General features: G+C 40.0%; 3 protein-coding genes across 9 annotated transcripts in view; all 3 read left to right on the top strand.

Annotated features, from left to right (window-relative positions):
- LOC119131662 (lymphocyte antigen 75-like) overlaps nucleotides 1-18999 on the top strand; it is a 1013224-nt gene that overhangs the window by 64063 nt on the left and 930162 nt on the right. The gene's annotated exons all lie outside the window — the stretch shown is intronic.
- On the top strand, nucleotides 216-6934 carry nars1 (asparaginyl-tRNA synthetase 1). Of its 4 annotated transcripts, none has more exons than XM_037266410.1 (16): nucleotides 216-393; nucleotides 1540-1622; nucleotides 1945-2016; nucleotides 2252-2344; nucleotides 2454-2543; nucleotides 2724-2802; nucleotides 2891-2961; nucleotides 3164-3250; nucleotides 3370-3591; nucleotides 3769-3968; nucleotides 4241-4376; nucleotides 4474-4587; nucleotides 5195-5326; nucleotides 5732-5863; nucleotides 5969-6128; nucleotides 6215-6934. In XM_037266410.1, exons 1-15 carry the CDS (start codon nucleotides 351-353, stop codon nucleotides 6098-6100), a joined length of 1686 nt encoding a protein of 561 aa, XP_037122305.1. In that variant the 5' UTR covers nucleotides 216-350; the 3' UTR covers nucleotides 6101-6128; nucleotides 6215-6934. The 4 variants fall into 4 exon arrangements, with proteins under 4 accessions (XP_037122305.1, XP_037122306.1, XP_037122308.1 ...); XM_037266411.1 differs by having other exon boundaries at nucleotides 1945-2010; nucleotides 6215-6271; XM_037266413.1 differs by having other exon boundaries at nucleotides 220-372; nucleotides 1945-2010; nucleotides 6215-6271.
- fech (ferrochelatase) lies at nucleotides 8655-17652 on the top strand. 4 transcript variants are annotated; one of them, XM_037266429.1, is made up of 12 exons: nucleotides 8655-8907; nucleotides 9851-9941; nucleotides 10037-10156; nucleotides 10444-10592; nucleotides 10924-11058; nucleotides 11497-11603; nucleotides 11808-11906; nucleotides 12146-12253; nucleotides 12903-13067; nucleotides 14103-14162; nucleotides 15729-15903; nucleotides 15936-17652. In XM_037266429.1, the coding sequence occupies exons 1-11, from the start codon at nucleotides 8868-8870 to the stop codon at nucleotides 15864-15866; spliced, it is 1212 nt and encodes a 403-aa protein (XP_037122324.1). In that variant the 5' UTR covers nucleotides 8655-8867; the 3' UTR covers nucleotides 15867-15903; nucleotides 15936-17652. The 4 variants fall into 4 exon arrangements, 3 of the variants coding, with proteins under 3 accessions (XP_037122324.1, XP_037122323.1, XP_037122322.1); XR_005099699.1 differs by having other exon boundaries at nucleotides 8656-8907; nucleotides 15729-15917; nucleotides 15954-17652; XM_037266428.1 differs by having other exon boundaries at nucleotides 8656-8907; nucleotides 15729-15900; nucleotides 15933-17652.

Below are 18999 nucleotides of genomic sequence, written 5' to 3'. Positions count from 1 at the left end.
GTGATTGCACTACTTTTATTACAATGGGTGACACCAAAAATACCAATAAATTGATCCCCAAAAATAACTCGACTGGAACATTTTGACGCACCGATGACACAAAAACTACAAATACTTTTTAAATATTATTGGACTACATGTTTGGCTTCCACCAATTGCATATGCGGGTATTGAATCGAAGTCGAAGGTGTCCAATCAGCGCCAGTCTTCTGCCTTGCCCGGAAGAAGGACACTGAAATTCCGGATTTCAGCGAATGCGGCAGGATCGGCAAGGCACCGGCAGTTTTCTCTTGCGGTGTGTGTTGTACTGAATCATTTTGTTAGCGGACTACAGCAGCCCCTGGACTGGCATGGCGACAGATGTAACCAAAGGTGTGGACCAATTGTCTGTTGGTAAGAAACCAATGGAAATCTGAAAGCTAAGTATGTTAGCCACCTAGCTTCTGATGACATGTGAACCGTAGCTTACCAATTGCATCAGTCAGGAGCATGCTAGCATTTAGCATGCTAGTAATTCCCGAGCTCCAAGATTCAATTCTATTTTCACCAATTTGCTTCGAAGTAACGCCCTGTTTACGTGGTAACAAAATATGTATTACACGGTAGGATTGTAAAACGGGCGTGATGTGAAAATGAGATCATTTAAGGTACCATCACAGCTGTCAGAATCGAGTGTTGCGTCAGGCATTGTCACGACTTGGTTAACACTCGTACACTTGCACACACGCACGCACACACACACACTGTACAAGTGGGGAGTGTGACTGTTATTCAGTGTAGATTATGATTATTATCAATAATAATCATCAAGCCTCTTTCATGGTATGTCACTTGAGTGAATCTGTGGCAAGCTGTTTATATGTGTTATAAACGGTATACATAAATAAGCATTTCGTCTTTGCCCACTAAAGCTGAATTTATTTGGACAAGAGATTTCTATTATTTCTCAATGGATATTGCAGGAGCCACTTTGAGTATTGTAAATCATTTATATTTAGCTTGTATATATTAGTGCCTCATTTTAATTCATAAATCAATCATTATTGTCATGTCTGATTAATTTCGGCCATGTACTTTTGTGTCTCTGTGTATCAAAACTACAAAAGTGTCTGAAACTGATATGGGCTTTTTGAGATATTTGGATTATTTATGTGTTTATTTCATTCTCATTTCAAAATGGTAGCTTATATTGAATAATACACACATAGTTTAACTCAATGATGACTTCATTCTACTGAACATTACACCATTATTTCAAACTTTCACATCAGCACGAGATTTTGGGGGTGGTTACAAACATGTAAGTTGATGGACTAGTTTCAGTAAGCGTAAGCAGTTACATACTTGTAGTCATATCCTAAGGCAAATATTTGAGTCATTTTACTGCTTGAACCAACTTAACTGCAAGCTTAACCATTTGAGAACTTATGAGTAAAATAACAGTGACAGTTGCAGTTGATCAGGAATGGTACCCCTCAATATCAAATGAAACACGTTCGGAGATTTTGTTTGTAAATCTATTTTACTTGTGCACCTCAGGGGAAATGTATGTGTCGGACAAATGTGGCAGCGACCAGGATGGAGATGGGACCGAGCAGAAACCTTTCAAGACACCTCTCAAGGTAAACACAATAAGTTGCGTTTTAGTGGTTAACCACTGTTATTACAAATACTAACTCAAATTCATAATGGTGATTGTCAGGTTGATTTTTGTCTTTTCTTAAATTGTAATGTTGCCTGTGTATGAATCATTAAACCACTTATAAAGTAAAACATCTACAAAACACTCTGCTCTATTAATTTAATATGAAGCGACAACTCACAAGGTCAAGCTCGACACAATGACTGTCAAGAGTGCTTTAATGGGAATCCAATGTCGGTTATGGTGCCAACAATATTTTCACTCGAATATCTGATTGTTGTGTTTTTGATTGACCTTCTCAGGCTCTGCTCTTCATTGGCAAAGAACCATTCCCTACTATCTACGTAGACTCACAGAAAGAAGAAGAGGTAGTGGTATTTCTTTGTACACATTGTGTACTTTATTTTTTATTTATTCGTTGCAACGAATGACAATCATACAACGCATCAAATCAATATTGAAAACTTGTTGCCAGCACTTTTAATTTTCAATATCTATGTCAATTTGTTGATGTAGCTCTATTGCGTGTAAAACTTCATCCATCCTGTCTGTCTGTATTATAAAGATAAGTTGTGGAAATTTTCAGTAATTTTTGGCAATTTCTGTCAGCGTTGGGTCGCAATCTCCAAGACTCAGATGAAGAGTGCAAAAAAAGCTTTTAACCGTGAACAGGCCAAGAATGAATCCAAGGAGAAGAAAGAGGTGTGTGCCTCACCTGCCCCTTCACATTAGTTGTGACAATACCTGCATTTTTTTGTTTGTTTTCTTCATTGATCTGACTTGTGTTTTTTGGTCCATGTTTGTTGTAAAGGCGGAAGACAATGAGAGGAGAGAGAAGAACCTGGAAGAAGCCAAGCAAATCATGATTGAAAAGGACCCCAGTTTGCCCGATCCGGAAACGGTACGTCTTTGATGTTATTGATGTTCAATTCACATTTATGTCTGTTTTTTTGATTAGTCGAGTGTTGGTATCCAGGGGACAATCGTAACACCAGAGCACGTCAAATTAGGCAGCGTCGATCTCCTGCAACTTGCCTTCAGCTTTCCTTTCTCTGTACAATTTTGGATTGTGTTTTTGCAGGTAAAAATCTACAATCTGGGATCAAAGCGAGGTCAGAGAGTCAAAGTGTTTGGATGGGTTCATCGTCTTAGGAGACAAGGTTAGAAGACTTCAAATTACATGCTCATGGCTATATTCACTGCTCTCAAAATGTTAGCCCATTTTTATTGAATTGTGTTTGTCTACAGGCAAAAACTTGATGTTTATCGTGCTAAGAGATGGAACTGGTTTCCTGCAGTGTGTGCTGTCTGATAAACTGGTAAAACCTAACCCATAATTAATTACCTTTAAAAAAAAAAAAAAAAAAAAAAAAATCTAAATTGCTCAGTGAGTGACACCACTTATTATATTGTAATGGTTATCTTTTACTGAGTAAACAGTTTGTTCAAGTTCCCTTTCTTTTTTAATCTTTAACAATTTATTAACATCTGCTAACTACCTGTTCTTGTTCTTGTTTCCAGTGTCAGTGCTATAATGGCTTATTGTTGTCCACGGAAAGCAGTGTAGCTCTTTATGGGACTGTGACGCCAGTTCCTGAAGGAAAACAGGTTAGCACAGCTGCTTATCATGTACACAAGCAGGAAAAAAGACTTGATTATATATTATGTATTTCTTTCACTACATTTCCACATTGCAAAGGAAATATAAACTTCCGTTACTCCCCTAGGCACCAGGAGGCCACGAGCTCCACTGCGACTTCTGGGAGCTGATCGGCCTGGCGCCAGCAGGCGGGGCCGACAACATCTTGAATGAAGAGTCGGACGTGGACGTCCAGCTTAACAACCGACACATGATGATCCGAGGAGAGAACGTTTCCAAGGTCCTCAAAGTCCGATCTACGGTCACACAGTGCTTCAGGGAACACTTCTTCAGCCGTGGTTACCACGAGGTGAAGCACACCATTGAGAAGTCATTTTATTTTAGTCTGGTATTGCAGGACTAGTTTGAGGGACTTATCGGCCCAATTATTGATAAGTGTCACACCGTCACACCATCTGTATGATTGTACTCAGTGATGAGATCTCACTTTGAGTCTTGTGACATCTGCCTCCTGTTTTCTGCTCAGGTCTGTCCTCCAACTTTGGTGCAGACTCAGGTGGAGGGCGGCTCCACGCTGTTTAACCTCAACTACTTTGGCGAGCAGGCTTACCTGACACAGTCATCCCAGCTTTACCTGGAGACATGCATACCTGCGCTGGGCGACTGCTTCTGCGTCGCTCAGTCATACCGAGCTGAACAGTCCCGCACCCGCAGGCACCTCTCAGAGTGAGCATGCCAATCTACTCTCGAGCCTACCATTACAAATGTTTTACCCTAAGTCCGCATTCTTCAGTCAGTAACCTTAACATGAACGAGAAAAGACAGCCAGAAAAACGTGCTGTTAGTGAACGACTATTTGCTATCTGATAGTCTCAATTAAGGTGCTTCCTTGTAACCCAACGAGCTGGTTTTGTAGGAGAATACCAAGAAAAAGTCTGTGTGAAGTGGAACCACAACATGTTGCCAAATGCCATCACCATTTTTTTTAACGCTTGCAGGTATACCCACATTGAAGCTGAATGTCCCTTCATAACCTTTGACGATCTGTTGAACAAACTGGAGGATCTAGTGTGTGATGTTGTGGACCGAGTGCTAAAATCTCCTGCTGCGCAACTGCTCTATGACATCAACCCGGTCGGTACCAAACGAGATCAAGTCCCATCTTTTCCGTTGTTGTTTTGGGGAGGCAATTACATTCTGATGTTATTTTATTTTTTGATGATGTACTCAGGACTTCAAACCCCCTAAAAGGCCATTCAAGAGGATGAACTACTCCGATGCCATCGTGTGGCTCAAAGAACATGACGTCAAGAAGGATGATGGCACCTTCTATGAGTTTGGAGAGGTGAGCATAACACAGACAGACAGTTATTTTAATATCTTTGCTCTTTGCTGCAGTCCGAACAAGAAGCATTGTTAAAATAAAGAAATCATCTGCAAAACAGAAATTTCAAAAAACAAAATTTCTTTTGGTTGAAAAAATATTCAGTAAACTACTGTAGTTCAGGTACTGAACCCTGCTACAAATTGTGCAAATCTGCAACTATGACCCCCAAGCAGTATAATTACTTAAAGAGGCCAGAAGATGACTGGAAAGGACTGTAATTCCCTTCAGTAAATAGTCATTCCTTTGCAGCGAAATGACACAAGGTGGCGCCAAAGTAACGCTAATTGATTTATAAAAGATTTGCATAAGGACTTAAATGTGGAATTTGCTGTGGTTTTTAGCAAATAATAGAAGATTTGTTCCTCAAGAAAATTTCAAAATATTTGATTTTGCAAATGGAACACTGAGAATATCTTCACTGTATACTGGAGCAGCACTTTGCTGAATAAAATTCTATTTTCAAATTAACAGTTCTCAGGGATTGACTGTACATTCTTTTTAAATCAAACATGTTATCCTTATAACATTCCACTAATTTGTCTTGTCCTGTTTTTGTGTCCATCAGGACATCCCAGAGGCCCCCGAGAGGCTGATGACTGATGCCATCAATGAAACAATTCTGCTTTGTCGCTTCCCAGCTGAGATCAAATCCTTCTACATGCAGCGCTGCGCTGAGGACAGGCGGCTCACAGAATCGGTAAGCGCCATTATTGATCGCACTGGCCTCAATTCAAAACTAAGTGCTGCATTCTGCCAGGGTGAAAAGATTGATATTTGGATCGACCGCTAAATTGTTCACCTGCTCATGCTGCATTGTGATCTTAATAGGGGTCCTTATGTGCCTCTTTTTCTCTTAGTCCAGTAGAGCTCAGCGCTGACCTACATTGAAAATATAACTCTAAATCCCGACTTAGTTGTATACTGTAAAAACTTTTTTTTTTTTTTATAAAAACCAACCCCATCTAGTATTTGGGGGCGCGGGCAGAACAAACTACAAATAACTAAATCCCGTTAAAGACTGCATTGCAGTGAAAATTTAAATTCTTCACTGTAGAAAAACGGTGTGCCAACTTAACCCTCTTGGCATGTCCGCCATTCGCAGGTTGACGTTTTGATGCCAAATGTGGGTGAGATTGTTGGAGGCTCGATGCGTACCTGGGATGCTGAGGAGCTGTTGGATGGCTATAAGAGGGAGGGCATCGACCCAACCCCGTACTATTGGTACACTGATCAGGTAAGCAACCATTTTCCAGGTGTCTTGTTTTTTTCTTGCTCCTCTGCTTAAATGAGCATGTTTTCTACCCAAACGCATTACGAATTTCTTTCTCGTACCATTCAGAGGAAGTATGGCACGTGTCCTCATGGGGGTTATGGCCTCGGTCTCGAGCGTTTCCTCACCTGGCTGCTGAACAGACACCACATCAGAGACGTCTGCCTTTACCCACGATTCATCCAACGCTGCCGGCCCTAAACACATACTCGCATCATGACACACTCAAGTATGGGCCATCGTGTAAAGCTCAATATCAAATCAGATACAGCACCGTTGCATACATTTGTTCCAATTGTTTTTTTCCTGTTGCAGGTTTTGTTTCACATAGTTCCCAAATTGAGATCCAATCACCAAGTTGTTCCCTGTGTGGTGCTCATCTTCACTTCCGATCATGTCCCATAATTAGTGCACTAACGTCACCTTAATCGTGTCATGTCCACTTCTGCTCTCTAAAGCAAACACGTTTCTGTAATTGTGTAAAAATACTGAATGCTCTTGATCATTTCCTGCCTTAAATGCGGTCTTTCTAGCTCCACATACGCCTGTGACTGAGGCTTAGCAAGTCATTTATAGTTAGGTTAGTACAAAGTGGCAACATGGCTACATTTTTTTTTTTTGCAATTGGTACTCTCATTTTTCCTCACCTGTCCAAATATTCTTGGAGGAAGAAATGTCAACATTTCCTGGTGTCTTCAGATTGTTTACTGAACAAATGTCTCTGGGGTTGATACAAGAACGTTGGCCTTCCATGACAAAAAGTAAAGGCAAGAAAATACACCTTCCACGCAAGTATTGGTGATGCTGTGTATTTACACTTGGGCAAAACTTAAAATCACGATTGGGAATTTTGTGCTCTGTAGTGCTGACCAACATTTGACTCTACTGTCTTGCAAAGAAACGAACAAAAAACCTGGACCGCTACTGGTGATTACGGTTGTCTACATGGAATCAAAATGTTTGTGATCTGAGAAAATTGGAAAATACAACACGTCAATAAAACGATGCAAACAAATGACGTAGTAATCATCCTAAGATTTGGTGTGTGATTTTAATCATGTTTTTGGCTGCATTGTACAGTGCAATGACAGTAAAACAGCTTTGAATATTTCAGACCTTCTGTCATAAAATAATTGTGTTTCTTAGACTATTGAAATCTATTTAAAAATATTTCAATTTAACATGATAATGTGACTGCAAACTTGCTCTGGCTTAGGGGGTTGTTTGGTCACTAGATGGAATAGTTTTGGAAGTGGTTCTAGGTATTAAAAGTTTCAAAACCACTGATAGACTAACCTCTAAGCTTTTGAATGCACGCCCAACGGTTTCAAAATTTATTGCACAATTTGCGGTTCACTAACAAGGAACTGAATGGCAAAATTCACAACAGGTGTTTCATCATGAATGGACCAATACATTTCCTGGTCCCATTTAAATCACAATTCAAACAGTCCCCTTCATCAGCAGGTTGCAACAGAGAGACTCGAAGAGTCACAGAAAGACATAAAAAAAAGATTTCACTTGTAAAGTTTAAAGTGCATTTAAGACTGATCTTGAAATTTCACCCTGTACTGTAGCATACAACCTTACCTTTGAGAGGAGCTTATATCCTGTAAATCTTGCCCCAAGTAGTGAAACTCTTGTCCGGTTGAAATTCCTGTTACAAACAAGACTAAATAACGAGTAGCTGGCAGTAGATCAAAAAATGAAGATGTTGATGCAACAAATAGTGTACACCGTAATGAGGCGCTCATTCGTGTTATGAAGACACGAGTTTGGGCTTGTTGGTTTGAAATATATCTCCTTTATGGGAACAAGAGTGAAGGACTGAAAATTGTTTTGAAAGAAGGAACTTGCTTATCTGTTGCTTAGATCAAGAAAAAAACCGTACAACCTTAAGCCTGTGCATGTGTGCGTGTGTGTGCGTGCGTGCGGACATATATACTATGTATACATACATATGTATATAAATTACACATTGTGATAATTGTACATAACTCACTCTAAAGCAGGGGTGTTAAACTCAGTTTTTTCACGGGCCGCATTGTAGTCATAGCTTCTTTCGGAGGGCCATTATGACTGTCAACCCAAATAAATGTATGAGCACCTCATATTATATACAGTAAAAGCAACAAAACTGACAAATAAGTTGTTTTCAAATCAGACGAGTAAAAACTGGTCAGATATTTAAAAAAAAAAAAGATATTATTAAAAGTGAAGACAATTTGCAATTCTAGTAATGAGACACGAATTTGATGCACAATTTTTCTTCGCGGGCCACATAAAATGATGTGGCGGGCCGTATCTGGCCCCCGGGCCTTGTGTTTGACACAAGTGCTCCAAAGAGTGGGTGCGTCTACTACAACGAAGGTGTGGTTATGTTACGTAGACCGGGTAGTGTGACGTAATTGTAGCAGATTCGCATCAAGCTGTCAAGCTATAGTAAGTAATCAAACGGAAGTCACATCATTGGACCTGAACAATTAAGTATCCCCAGTTCCATTTAAAATAGATAAATAAATAACAATCATAACTTTTACAACAATCAAAACAGAAAACGGACTCTTTACGCGTAGATAGGTTATAATCATTGTTGTTTTAGTACTTTTTACAAAAATAGGAAGTAACTTTGTTCAACCTTCCTTTCAATTTCAACTTACTTTACGCTGTAAGAATGTTATGTCTTGTCGGTATTGCATGGTAGGTAATTCGTAGGGGGGAAAAAGTCCGTTTTGGGAAAGTTGTACCGTTAAATAATATCCGGAAGTAATAAACATGCTGCCGAACTTGACATCATTGGTAACAGCCAGCTGGAAGCGATAGCTGAAGGAATCTCGTTGACACATCGGACAACAAAATACGCGGGACAGAGGAAGACTCGCTTGCACAGTTACAGAGACAAGAAGTGCACGACTTATTTGTCAGGTTATTTTTTGGGGGGGGCGAGTGACAAAAATTGGAAACTATAATGATGACAGTCCTGGGCAACGCCGGTCGCTTGATCCAATGTGAGTAGTACTACCGAGCTGAGTTAGCTCAGGCGAGGCTATGTTTAGAAATACAAATTGCGATTTATTTGCATACATTTTATACGAAGTAAACTAAAGTTGTGTCTTAGGTGTAGCCTAATTACACTTGCGAATCAACTATGTAGCCATGCTTGGAGTAAATTACACTAATACATCGTTGACATTGGCATCAGTTTCATAAATCAGCGACAAGGTAGATGCATAACGCTCATTTCCCGCTGTGGACTTTCCACAATAAAAATATTTTGTCGTAACTGTAATTCACCTTCCTGTAAATTCGGGTTTTTAACAGATCTTATTATCTGAAGTAAGTTTTTGTAGTCCAGATTATCTTCAATTTAGGCCATTTCATCGCTATTAAAAGTTCAAAAGCCTCGCTCTAAATTCTTTTATTTTGTAAGCAAAATGTATATTTCCGTTACCGGTTAACCCCAAATTCGACGTTTTTACCTACAGGTCAGAATGAGTACGATGACTATTCCGTGTTACTTTTTCGTAATAAAATATATGTATTGATTCCAGTATGTTCATTTGAATAATAACCGTTATAGCCAGAAATATCTTTTTTTTTTCCAGTGGTGTATTTAGTCTGAGTTATGCAATTACAGCATTTTCAACTTGCGTAATATCAATAGGGACCCTGGTGGTGTCTCACGGTATTGCCGCACGAGAAATGAATGATTCTTGTATTGTGGACAGAATTGCGCTGTTAGACATGTTTTCTTTTATCTTGACATTATTGACTTACAAAAAAAAAAAGAGGAAATGGGTGTTACTATCGGTTGTTTGAGGATATAGAAGTTTATTTTGAAGCAAAAAGTGACTGATTGTAAAGTTCATCTCGTGTCAACATGCACGTCTTAGTCATTCACTTTCCTGAGCAATGGATATGTCAGATTAATTAATTTTTTATCTGCTGCAGTTGCCAGGAGCAGTGTCAGCCTTTGCACAAGGACTCATGCTACTGTTGCAGCTTTGGCCCATAATGTGACCCCAGAAACACAGGACAATAGGTGAAATGCCTGCACGCTTGTATTTTTTTTTTCTTTGCAGGGGAGGCGGGGAAATGGCATTGAACTTAATTACTGCTTTTGAACCTGTTTTGCAGGAAACCCAAGACAGGCATCTTGATGCTAAACATGGGAGGACCTGAGAAACTAGAAGATGTACATGATTTCCTGTTGAGGCTCTTCATGGACACAGACTTGATGAAACTCCCAGTACAGAAGTACGACTTAGTTGACACACATTTGTAAAATTTTAATTTGATCTTTTATTTGGTTATGATAAATAGACCTGCAAGGTGAAGGTTGATCTACATTCAGTCTCATTCTGCATGTTACCTTGAAGATGTAGACAGCCCCCTTGCGTTCATGTGACTGTCAGTGGGTTAAATCTTTGTAATGTCTGGTTTAGATCAATTGTGTCAACAGTCCAAAAACGTTGGATCATTTCTTGATTGTCGGTAATGTACAGTACATTTTATATGTGTAATCGTTCTTCGCTCATCCACAGTAAACTTGGCCCATTCATTGCCAAGCGCCGCACGCCCAAGATCCAGGAGCAGTATAGTAAGATTGGAGGAGGCTCACCCATCAAACGTTGGACCGCCATGCAGGGAGAGGGCATGGTGAAGCTGTTGGATGAAATGAGCCCTGAGACAGGTGAGTGTGAATATCCATCCAAACAGCATTTTAATTTATAAGCACTTCAACAGTTTCTGGATTAGGATTTGTTTGTATCAGCTGCATTCTGCGGGTGCAAAATAAAGATAGCATGTCGTTGAAGGAGTGGCTACTCACACGCCTGCTTCACACCTCACTGATAACAACACGGCCTTAGCTGCAAGTCAAAATAAACTGTCGAATGACCACCAAATCCAAATCTGATATTGTTGACAACTTGTCCCCTGCAAGTCTCCTGTACACCTCACCCAAAACAATTATAGTCTTACTTACATAGCACTTTGAAAATGTTCATTTTCTTTCCCACCAGCCCCTCATAAGTTCTACATCGGTTTCCGGTATGTCCACCCACTGACTGAAGAGGCCATCGAGGAGATGGAGAAAGACGGAGTGGACCGAGCTGTGGCATTCACACAATATCCTCAGTATAGCTGCTCAACCACAGGTCAAAAACACACATCATATTATGTATATTATATTTTATCACTATGAAGTTAAAGTACCTTGGGCTCCACATCAGGCTCATGATGTGCAGCCCAATAATAAAACTCTGGGTTCTTATTGACGTTTGTACACATACCTTTACAAAAAAAATCTCTAAAAAACTACTCTTCCTTTATTTTATTTATGTTTTATTATCCGCTGTTGTTATGATTAGCGTTAGCCAAAAATGTCCACCCTGTGATTGTCCACCTGTCAACTAGCTCACATATTTTGCAGTTTGCGTGCACATTTTTTTGTTTGAACTTATATTTAAAATGGTGGGGGCTTGACAGTTTGCGATTCGAACTGCAGAAATTAAGGATGACATTACAACTGACAAGCTATTAACAACAAAACGTATTTATGTTCTAAATGTGGTTCTTTGTTGTTGTCTAAACAGGTAGCAGTTTAAACGCCATTTACCGTTACTACAGAAGCAGAGGTGAGAGGCCAAAAATGTGCTGGAGTGTCATTGACCGTTGGCCTACTCACCCTCTTCTGGTGGAGGTTAGACACGAACGCATGCACACACTAATGGGGCAGAAAGAACAAGGCAACATGACATTTAGGCTCAGCGTTTTCATAGCAAATCATGAGTCGAAACTGCTTGCAAGCTACATAATCAGATCTCAATATGTCATTTTGGTAGAGGAAAGCTGCATTTTATTTGATGAAAATAACACTTGTCTGCGTGCTTGTGTGTATGTGCAGTGTTTTGCAGAACACGTGAGTAATGAGCTGCTGAAGTTTCCAGAAGAAAAGAGAGATGATGTAGTGATTCTATTCTCAGCACATTCACTTCCCATGGCTGTAAGTGTAACATGATCTTGGATGTCCTGCTTTATTCTCTTACTTTACCTCTAATGTTATTTTAATATGAAATCCATTATCAAAAGACCAAATCTGAAAACATTTTGTTATACAGTAAAATTAATCGCATGATATATTTACCCGAAGAAACAAACACATTTGCGAACAATTAAGCCATACATGTTTACGCCCCTACTGTACTCATGACCGACCGTCCTACTGTTGTGTATTGTTTGCAGGTTGTAAACCGAGGCGATCCATACCCCCAGGAAGTGGGTGCTACAGTCCAGAGAGTTATGGAGAGACTTGGACACTGTAACCCTTACAGACTAGTGTGGCAGTCCAGGGTAACTTCACACACACTTCAGAATTTAAAGTGCTGGTCCAGTGGATCTATCTGGTGGTTATCTAGTTTGGCATAGCTCTGAAGGACACACAAAGGTTCAGTGGCTCTTTCTAGTGGTCATCATTCTGCCGTGACTTCTTAACCGTTAATGCGTGAAAGCATTTTTAAAACTTACAACTATGATTTTACTTTTGAGCTTTAACAGTGTTTTATTTTTGAAACATTTATTTAGGTACATTTTTTAAATGAACCTTTATTTGGTATTTTAATTCATCAATCTTACAGTGTCTCACAAAATTGAATATTGTTTTTTTTGGCTAATAGTAGGTTGAACACATAATGTAAAACAATCCAAAGAATAATTAGATGTCCATATTCAAAGTGAAGACCTGTATGAAGGTGCCCTCAATTGTCATGGCAGTGTAGAATTCTCCATTCAGTGTTTATTACTACATTGTAGCTGATTTGATATTTTGCTTGTTCATTTATAGTCACTAATATCTGTTGAAAATAATAGTTTTTATTAACAGAATATGCACATGTTCAATACCCCTTTCAGTCCACTGCAAGTTGGTGATGTTCATTTTGTTACCTCAAGATGGAGCCACTTGTCTATCTAATTTCGGGTGCGCATTGTGTTCATCTCTCAGGTGGGGCCCATGGCGTGGCTCGGCCCCCAGACCGACGAGGTCATTAAAGGGCTTTGTGAAAGGGGGAAAAAGAACATCCTGCTCGTGCCAATCGCCTTCACGTCCGACCACATCGAGACTTTACACGAGCTGGATATTGAGTATGGACAGGTGCTGGGTGAGGAGGTAAGAAGTTGCAACGGTTTTATCAAGTCTGGAAAAACCGCACTGTCTGTCGACTGGCCGTCTGAGTAAAACCTAGATCGGTGTCTGAGTCAACTTTGAGTGACTATTAGATCCATTGAGGAGCAGTTTATGCAAACTTTAACTACTTATTCTCATTACAATACTTGTACATACTTGTACACTTGTACAGTGAATGATGGACGTAGAAAGTTATACAACAAAATACCATAAAACTTTTTAGTAAAATTTTGGCTCCTGACTCCAAGTTTTTGACAAAATATAACAATGCAACAATGTATACTTTATAATTGAACAACATTTTAATGTCAACGTCCATTAAAAAGGAGAACAGTGTCTCATTGCCATGGCCACCTAATTTAGCGGTCTATCATTTTTGGCGGACCAGTCTGGACCCCTTTACTGTCTACAGGATCAAGTAACATCAGTGGATCGCTGGTCTACAGATAAATTGTTCAGGATGTGTGTTAGGTTCTGTCTATGTCCAGCAGCCGAGTGGCATGTCTGTCGGAAGGCACCAGCAAGGTGACCACAGATCAATGTGACTGGTGCCACAAAGACACACACATGCGCGCACGCACGCACACACGCACACACACACGCACACACTGCTGCACATTTCCTGCACTAGTGTTTTATTCATAAACTACAAACTTCAAACGAATTTGAACTCCCAATATTTACGTAAATGCACCGTTTGCAAATGTTATCATTGTCAAAGCTTCATAATTAAAAGATGTCCCCACAGTTTCAACGGCGAACATAATATATATAATTTTTTTATAGGGCCCTCAGTGACACTGAACAATCTGAGGCAGTTCAAGTGTCTCAATAGCCAAGAGAATGAAACCTACTGTTGGAATAATTGGAAGTTCAGAACAAAATGCTTGTGTTTGTTACACAAAGACAAAAGGCTTTTGCCAAATTGTGGACACATTGTGAACATTTGGGGTCATTTATTGTACCTTTTTTCTTTGAATCTGATTTTATTTTGATGTCTTCTCCCTCCAATGTCAGTGTGGTGTGGAGAACCTCAGAAGAGCAGAGTCGTTGAACGGGAATCCTCTCTTTATGAAGGTATGTGCATGCACTCACACGTCAATTTTACATTTCTGCACAGGGGTATAAGAAATGTTTTCTTATTTATCAAAAGATTGAAATTTACACATGACACAGTATAAAAATAATATTTTCAATTTGGGGCATCGAAGTGCAATTGAAGCATTTTATGTACAGTAGACTACTCGTCTATGGCTTCCTATGCAGACGAATACAATTGCTTCGACTCCTGTAGTTGAGTATTGTATGAAGCACACAAAATAATTGCACCACTTCTTCTTTCCATGATCTTAAATTGCTAATGGCTCGGCCACATTCACGTATGACTCGAAGCAACTGTGCACATAATACACAGAGAAAGTGCTGTAGTTGTGTGATTGAATGAAGGAAGGGAGGAGGGTGTGTGCAATGCAGGGTAGATGCGTTAGAAGACCACTGCAAACCGTTTTGTGGAATAAGTATAAGTATCGTCCGTCTTTCCTTTTTACTCCTGTCTCGTTTGTGCCTCGTCTTTCTATCCCTCACTCCTTCCTACTCCACTGCCTCCCTTGACCGTCTGCTCTACAACAGCTAACTGCTGCAACTCTAATAGTTCTTTTTAGTGTTGTATTTTGTGTGTGTGTGTGTGTGTGTGTGTGCGAGAGAGTGCGAGGGAGAGAAAGGTTTATTAAAGCAAGGAGTGGATCAATGGGAATCTTAAGAGCTGACTACAGTAGAACTGAACTGCCCAGCTGTCTGGCTGGTCAAGCCTGCCTTTGCTCAGAGACCCCCTGGCAGCGCCGTGTGTGTGCGTGCATGCATGCATGCATGCATGCGTGCGTGTGTGTGTGTGTGTGTGTGCGTGCGTGCACGCGTGTGAATCAATAGCAGAGGATGACTGTTATATTTATTCAGTTTAAATAGCTTCTTCCCCTTTAAGTAATTTTGGCATATAAAATTAAAATAAATCAACTAAAGTTACGCTCTGTGACTGACTGCAGTACAAGCACGACAAAACATTGGCAAAAAAAAAACTTATGTTAAAGTTTAAGACATCTTACCTTAACTGTAATCCGACATCTTTAGCCAAAGGTGCAATTCCAGTGGTTTTATGCGCACCTTGTTCATGTTATTGTTCAAAGTGAAAGTAAAATGCCGCTTCCTCACCCTCATGCACGAGAGAAGACGGCACACTAGAAGAAGAAATTAAAGAAGATACAGCGCTCATTGTTACTAACTTTCATTTTGTACAACAACAAGCATTTAAAGTTCCATTAATCCATCAGGTTTTGGTAGAAATACACAGCAGGATTCTAGTTAAGGTAAGCCATTTTCGGATAACGTTGCGTCGTAAAAATACATATGTAGATATCATAATATATATTAGAATAGTTATAATAATACTAATTGTCGTAATGATTAATAATAAAGTCAACCTCTGCTTCGCGGATATCACTTATTGTGGGAATTTTTGGGAAGGTAACCCCCATGATAATCGAGGAAAGGAACATTTTGATCTTGACTTGTAGGGCAAATCAAGGCCATTTGAAAGAAAGAAAGAAAGAAAGAAAGAAAGAAACCAATGAGTCTGCATGTCTTGTCCAGGCTCTGGCAGAACTGGTCCAGTCTCATCTGAAGTCCAATGAGCCATGTTCCCGCCAGCTGACCCTGCGCTGCCCACTGTGCACCAATCCCACCTGCGGCGAGACCAAGGCCTTTTTCGCCACCCAGAAACTGTCATAGAACATGTACGAAGACAAGCGTACACACACAAACGCACACACACACACACACACACACACACACACACACACACACACACACACACAAACACACATTTGGGCTCTGCCCATAAGGACTCTGGAGACATCATGCACTGTCCAATGTGGAAAAACACAGAATAAAGGAAGAGGCTTTCATACAGACTTTCACCTTCTAAAGGAAACGTATTATCAGAGAAAGTGGTTGAAATAAGCTTTATTGGCATCTCATTTGTTTACACAGACACAATTTAGTGATCTCTTTGCCTATTGGAATTGGTGGGAAAGTTTGAAACGTGATCACATTAACAAAAAGTCAGCAATTATAAGAATATTTAACTAAATTAAGGTTTGTGTATAAATAGAAGTATTACTCTGCTTCATCCCATCAAAAATAACATGAAAGACAATTTGATTTGTAGTCACTTTTCTTTTTCTTGCCAAAGTTTAATTCTTACATTCCATCATCTCGGCCCCTCCCACCAACCTTTTTGTTTATCTGACTGACTGCGGTCGGAGGATTGTGCTTTTTCAATTATAGTGTGGACACTGGGTGGGGTTAAAGTGTAAAAGTGTTAATGACAATGATGACTTTAAAAACAGCCTTGTCTCAATTCTAGAGATGATTTTTTTCTAACTGCTGTTTAGCATACCATGTTTCGTAGCAGGTTGTTTCAAGGTTGACTCTGCTGAAAGCTGAGCAGTTCATCCTTTACGTAGCCATCATTGATGCGTCTTCATCAGTTATTATGTTCAAAAGGGACAACTCTTGCTAACAAGAAAATTCCTTCCTGTCTCTTTAGACCGGAATGGAACATGTAAATCTCCCCCTAAAGATATTCATTTGTTTTTTTTCCCCATGTTTACATTATAATGTGCCTTTTACACTTAGAGTTTATTTTTTTTCCTATTATTTAGAGTTTTACAAATGGTTTCTTTTGAGAAAAGTGAATTTACCAAATGACGTGCTTGACCATTCACCGATTGATAGCTATGGTTTCGCTCTAAAACGAGATTTCAATCTCAATGTGCTTGGTTCATTTAAGGATAAGAAGATCACAAGGGACATTGAAGGGGAGATGAGAATATCACAAGTTCCATGTTAGATTCTTGTCAAAATTGGCACTACTGGTATTTGGTATCAACCATCTCCCCCTTTAAATGCATCCAAAATCCCACTTTGTAACAAAAAATCTCTCCGCATAATTCACAGATGCTTGTGCTTCCAAATAATAAGGTAAGGGATAAGGTTGCAAAAAAAGTCCCTCAACACTCTTATGTACATCCATAGCTGAGGTTGCATGAAATGTCAACCTGAATATTATTATTGACGTGTACAAGGTTTTCACAGTGTTTGTGTACCGCTAATTACAAACACGGTCAGGATAAGCTATGCGCTAAATATGCTAAGGTCAATGCAAAACAATACAGTTTTAAGTTATAGCCACAGGACAACACTTACCGCTTGACTGCAACGCACAATTGGGGAGCGAAAAAAGCAGTGCAAACAGTTGAATGAGGTTCCCTGCTGTTTGTACTTTAAGGCAATATCTGCTGCCAAAAGTTGAATTTTTCTTGTGTGTTCATCTGAAAAGTGCATTTAGTAGAATCACTTTATAATCCCCCCCCCCCTTTATGTTTGAATGTATTTATTTGCTTTTGATTTATTGTATTACCTGTCTCTATTGTTTAAAACAGAAATTGAGTCATGGAGTTTCAGCATGTCTTCCTCTATAGTCAAATAAACGGCAAAACGTGATACATGAAAACCGTGAATTGTGATTTTATTGGGGAAACCGATAAGGTAGTGTCGAGCGACAATATAAGCCAGCAGGCTAGTCATGAAATTACTCAGACAACCCAAACACAATAAAATGAGTTCTCCTCATCCACAGGTTCTGATGGAGTCATTCTTATTATTTTATAAATAGAAGAAAACCATCAGTTATTTTGTCTAATGGACGGAAAACAGATACATAATTTGTAATCCTTAATCTGTCAATTTTGTAAACAGTCCTGTGATTTAATCCTCCATCTTCTTCAGTCCTCGTCCTCCTTTCTTCTTCCTTTCTCAGCTTTGCCATTTTCTCTTTCTACCTCTCCACTTTTCTTCCCTTTTGTCTGACCAATCTTTTCCCCCATCTCCCAGCTTCATCCCCACCGCCTTCCAACACCTTCCCATTCATTCTATCAGTTTGCCAAACCCCTCACCTCCCTCCAAACCCCCCCCAAGCCCCCCCCCCCCCCCTGCGGTGTTGCAATCACCTCTGCTGCTGTTGATTAAGCTGAGAGAGATTGGTTGTCCACGACCCAATAACCCCTGAGGTTGCAAGGCTTGGCGCCCTCTCCCCTTTTCTCCCCCATCCTCCCATTTTGCACGCCTCCCCGCCCCAACACTCCCTCGGCATCTGAGCCAGCCACAGTCTTTCCCTTTGTTTTTATTTTCATGTCACTGTCACCACTTACCTTTCTCCCTTTCTTCCTCTTCTATCAGCCCATCTTTCCTGCTGTGCTTTTCTCTTCTCTCCTCTTTTCTGGCCTCTCATCACAGCACATCACTTTCCCTTTATTGAATCCCTCATACTTTCTTATTCATAAATAGCCATATCAATTAATTTGTATTGTATTGGGTGACATTCTTTGAATACTCGTAAAAATATGGGCCAGTGATTGCGAATAAAATTTATCCACAACATTGCAAAAAGAGTGACTGATGCTCTAACGCAGTGTTTCGGCACACTGGTGTGCCGTGAGAGATGTTCAGCTGTGCCGTGGGAAATTGTCCAACATTAAATACCGAGCGCATTGTAAACAGGATCGCCAAACCACAGGTCAGTTCGCGCAAGGCCTGGTCAGCCACTTGCTAATCGTGCATGCGTGGCAAATCGGAGAATCTTGAGATTTCATGTTGTGGCATCGGGACATACTCAGTTTATGTGTGTGTTGCTGTTAGTGTTGGCTCGTGAGTGAACGATTCGTTCAAAAGAACGTTTTTTTTTTTTTTTTTTCAGTGAACGAGAGTGAACGAATCACTTCCTAAAGCAATTCGTTCTTTTTTCAGTTCACATGACTTCAACCAGTAGGTGCCGGTAATGCGCATTGAAGCTGGTGCCACC

This window comes from Syngnathus acus, chromosome 12 (genome assembly GCF_901709675.1).
Source record: "Syngnathus acus chromosome 12, fSynAcu1.2, whole genome shotgun sequence".
Lineage (NCBI taxonomy): Eukaryota > Metazoa > Chordata > Actinopteri > Syngnathiformes > Syngnathidae > Syngnathus > Syngnathus acus.
Note: the sequence above shows the minus strand (reverse complement) of the source record. Positions and strands in the feature narration are given on the sequence as shown.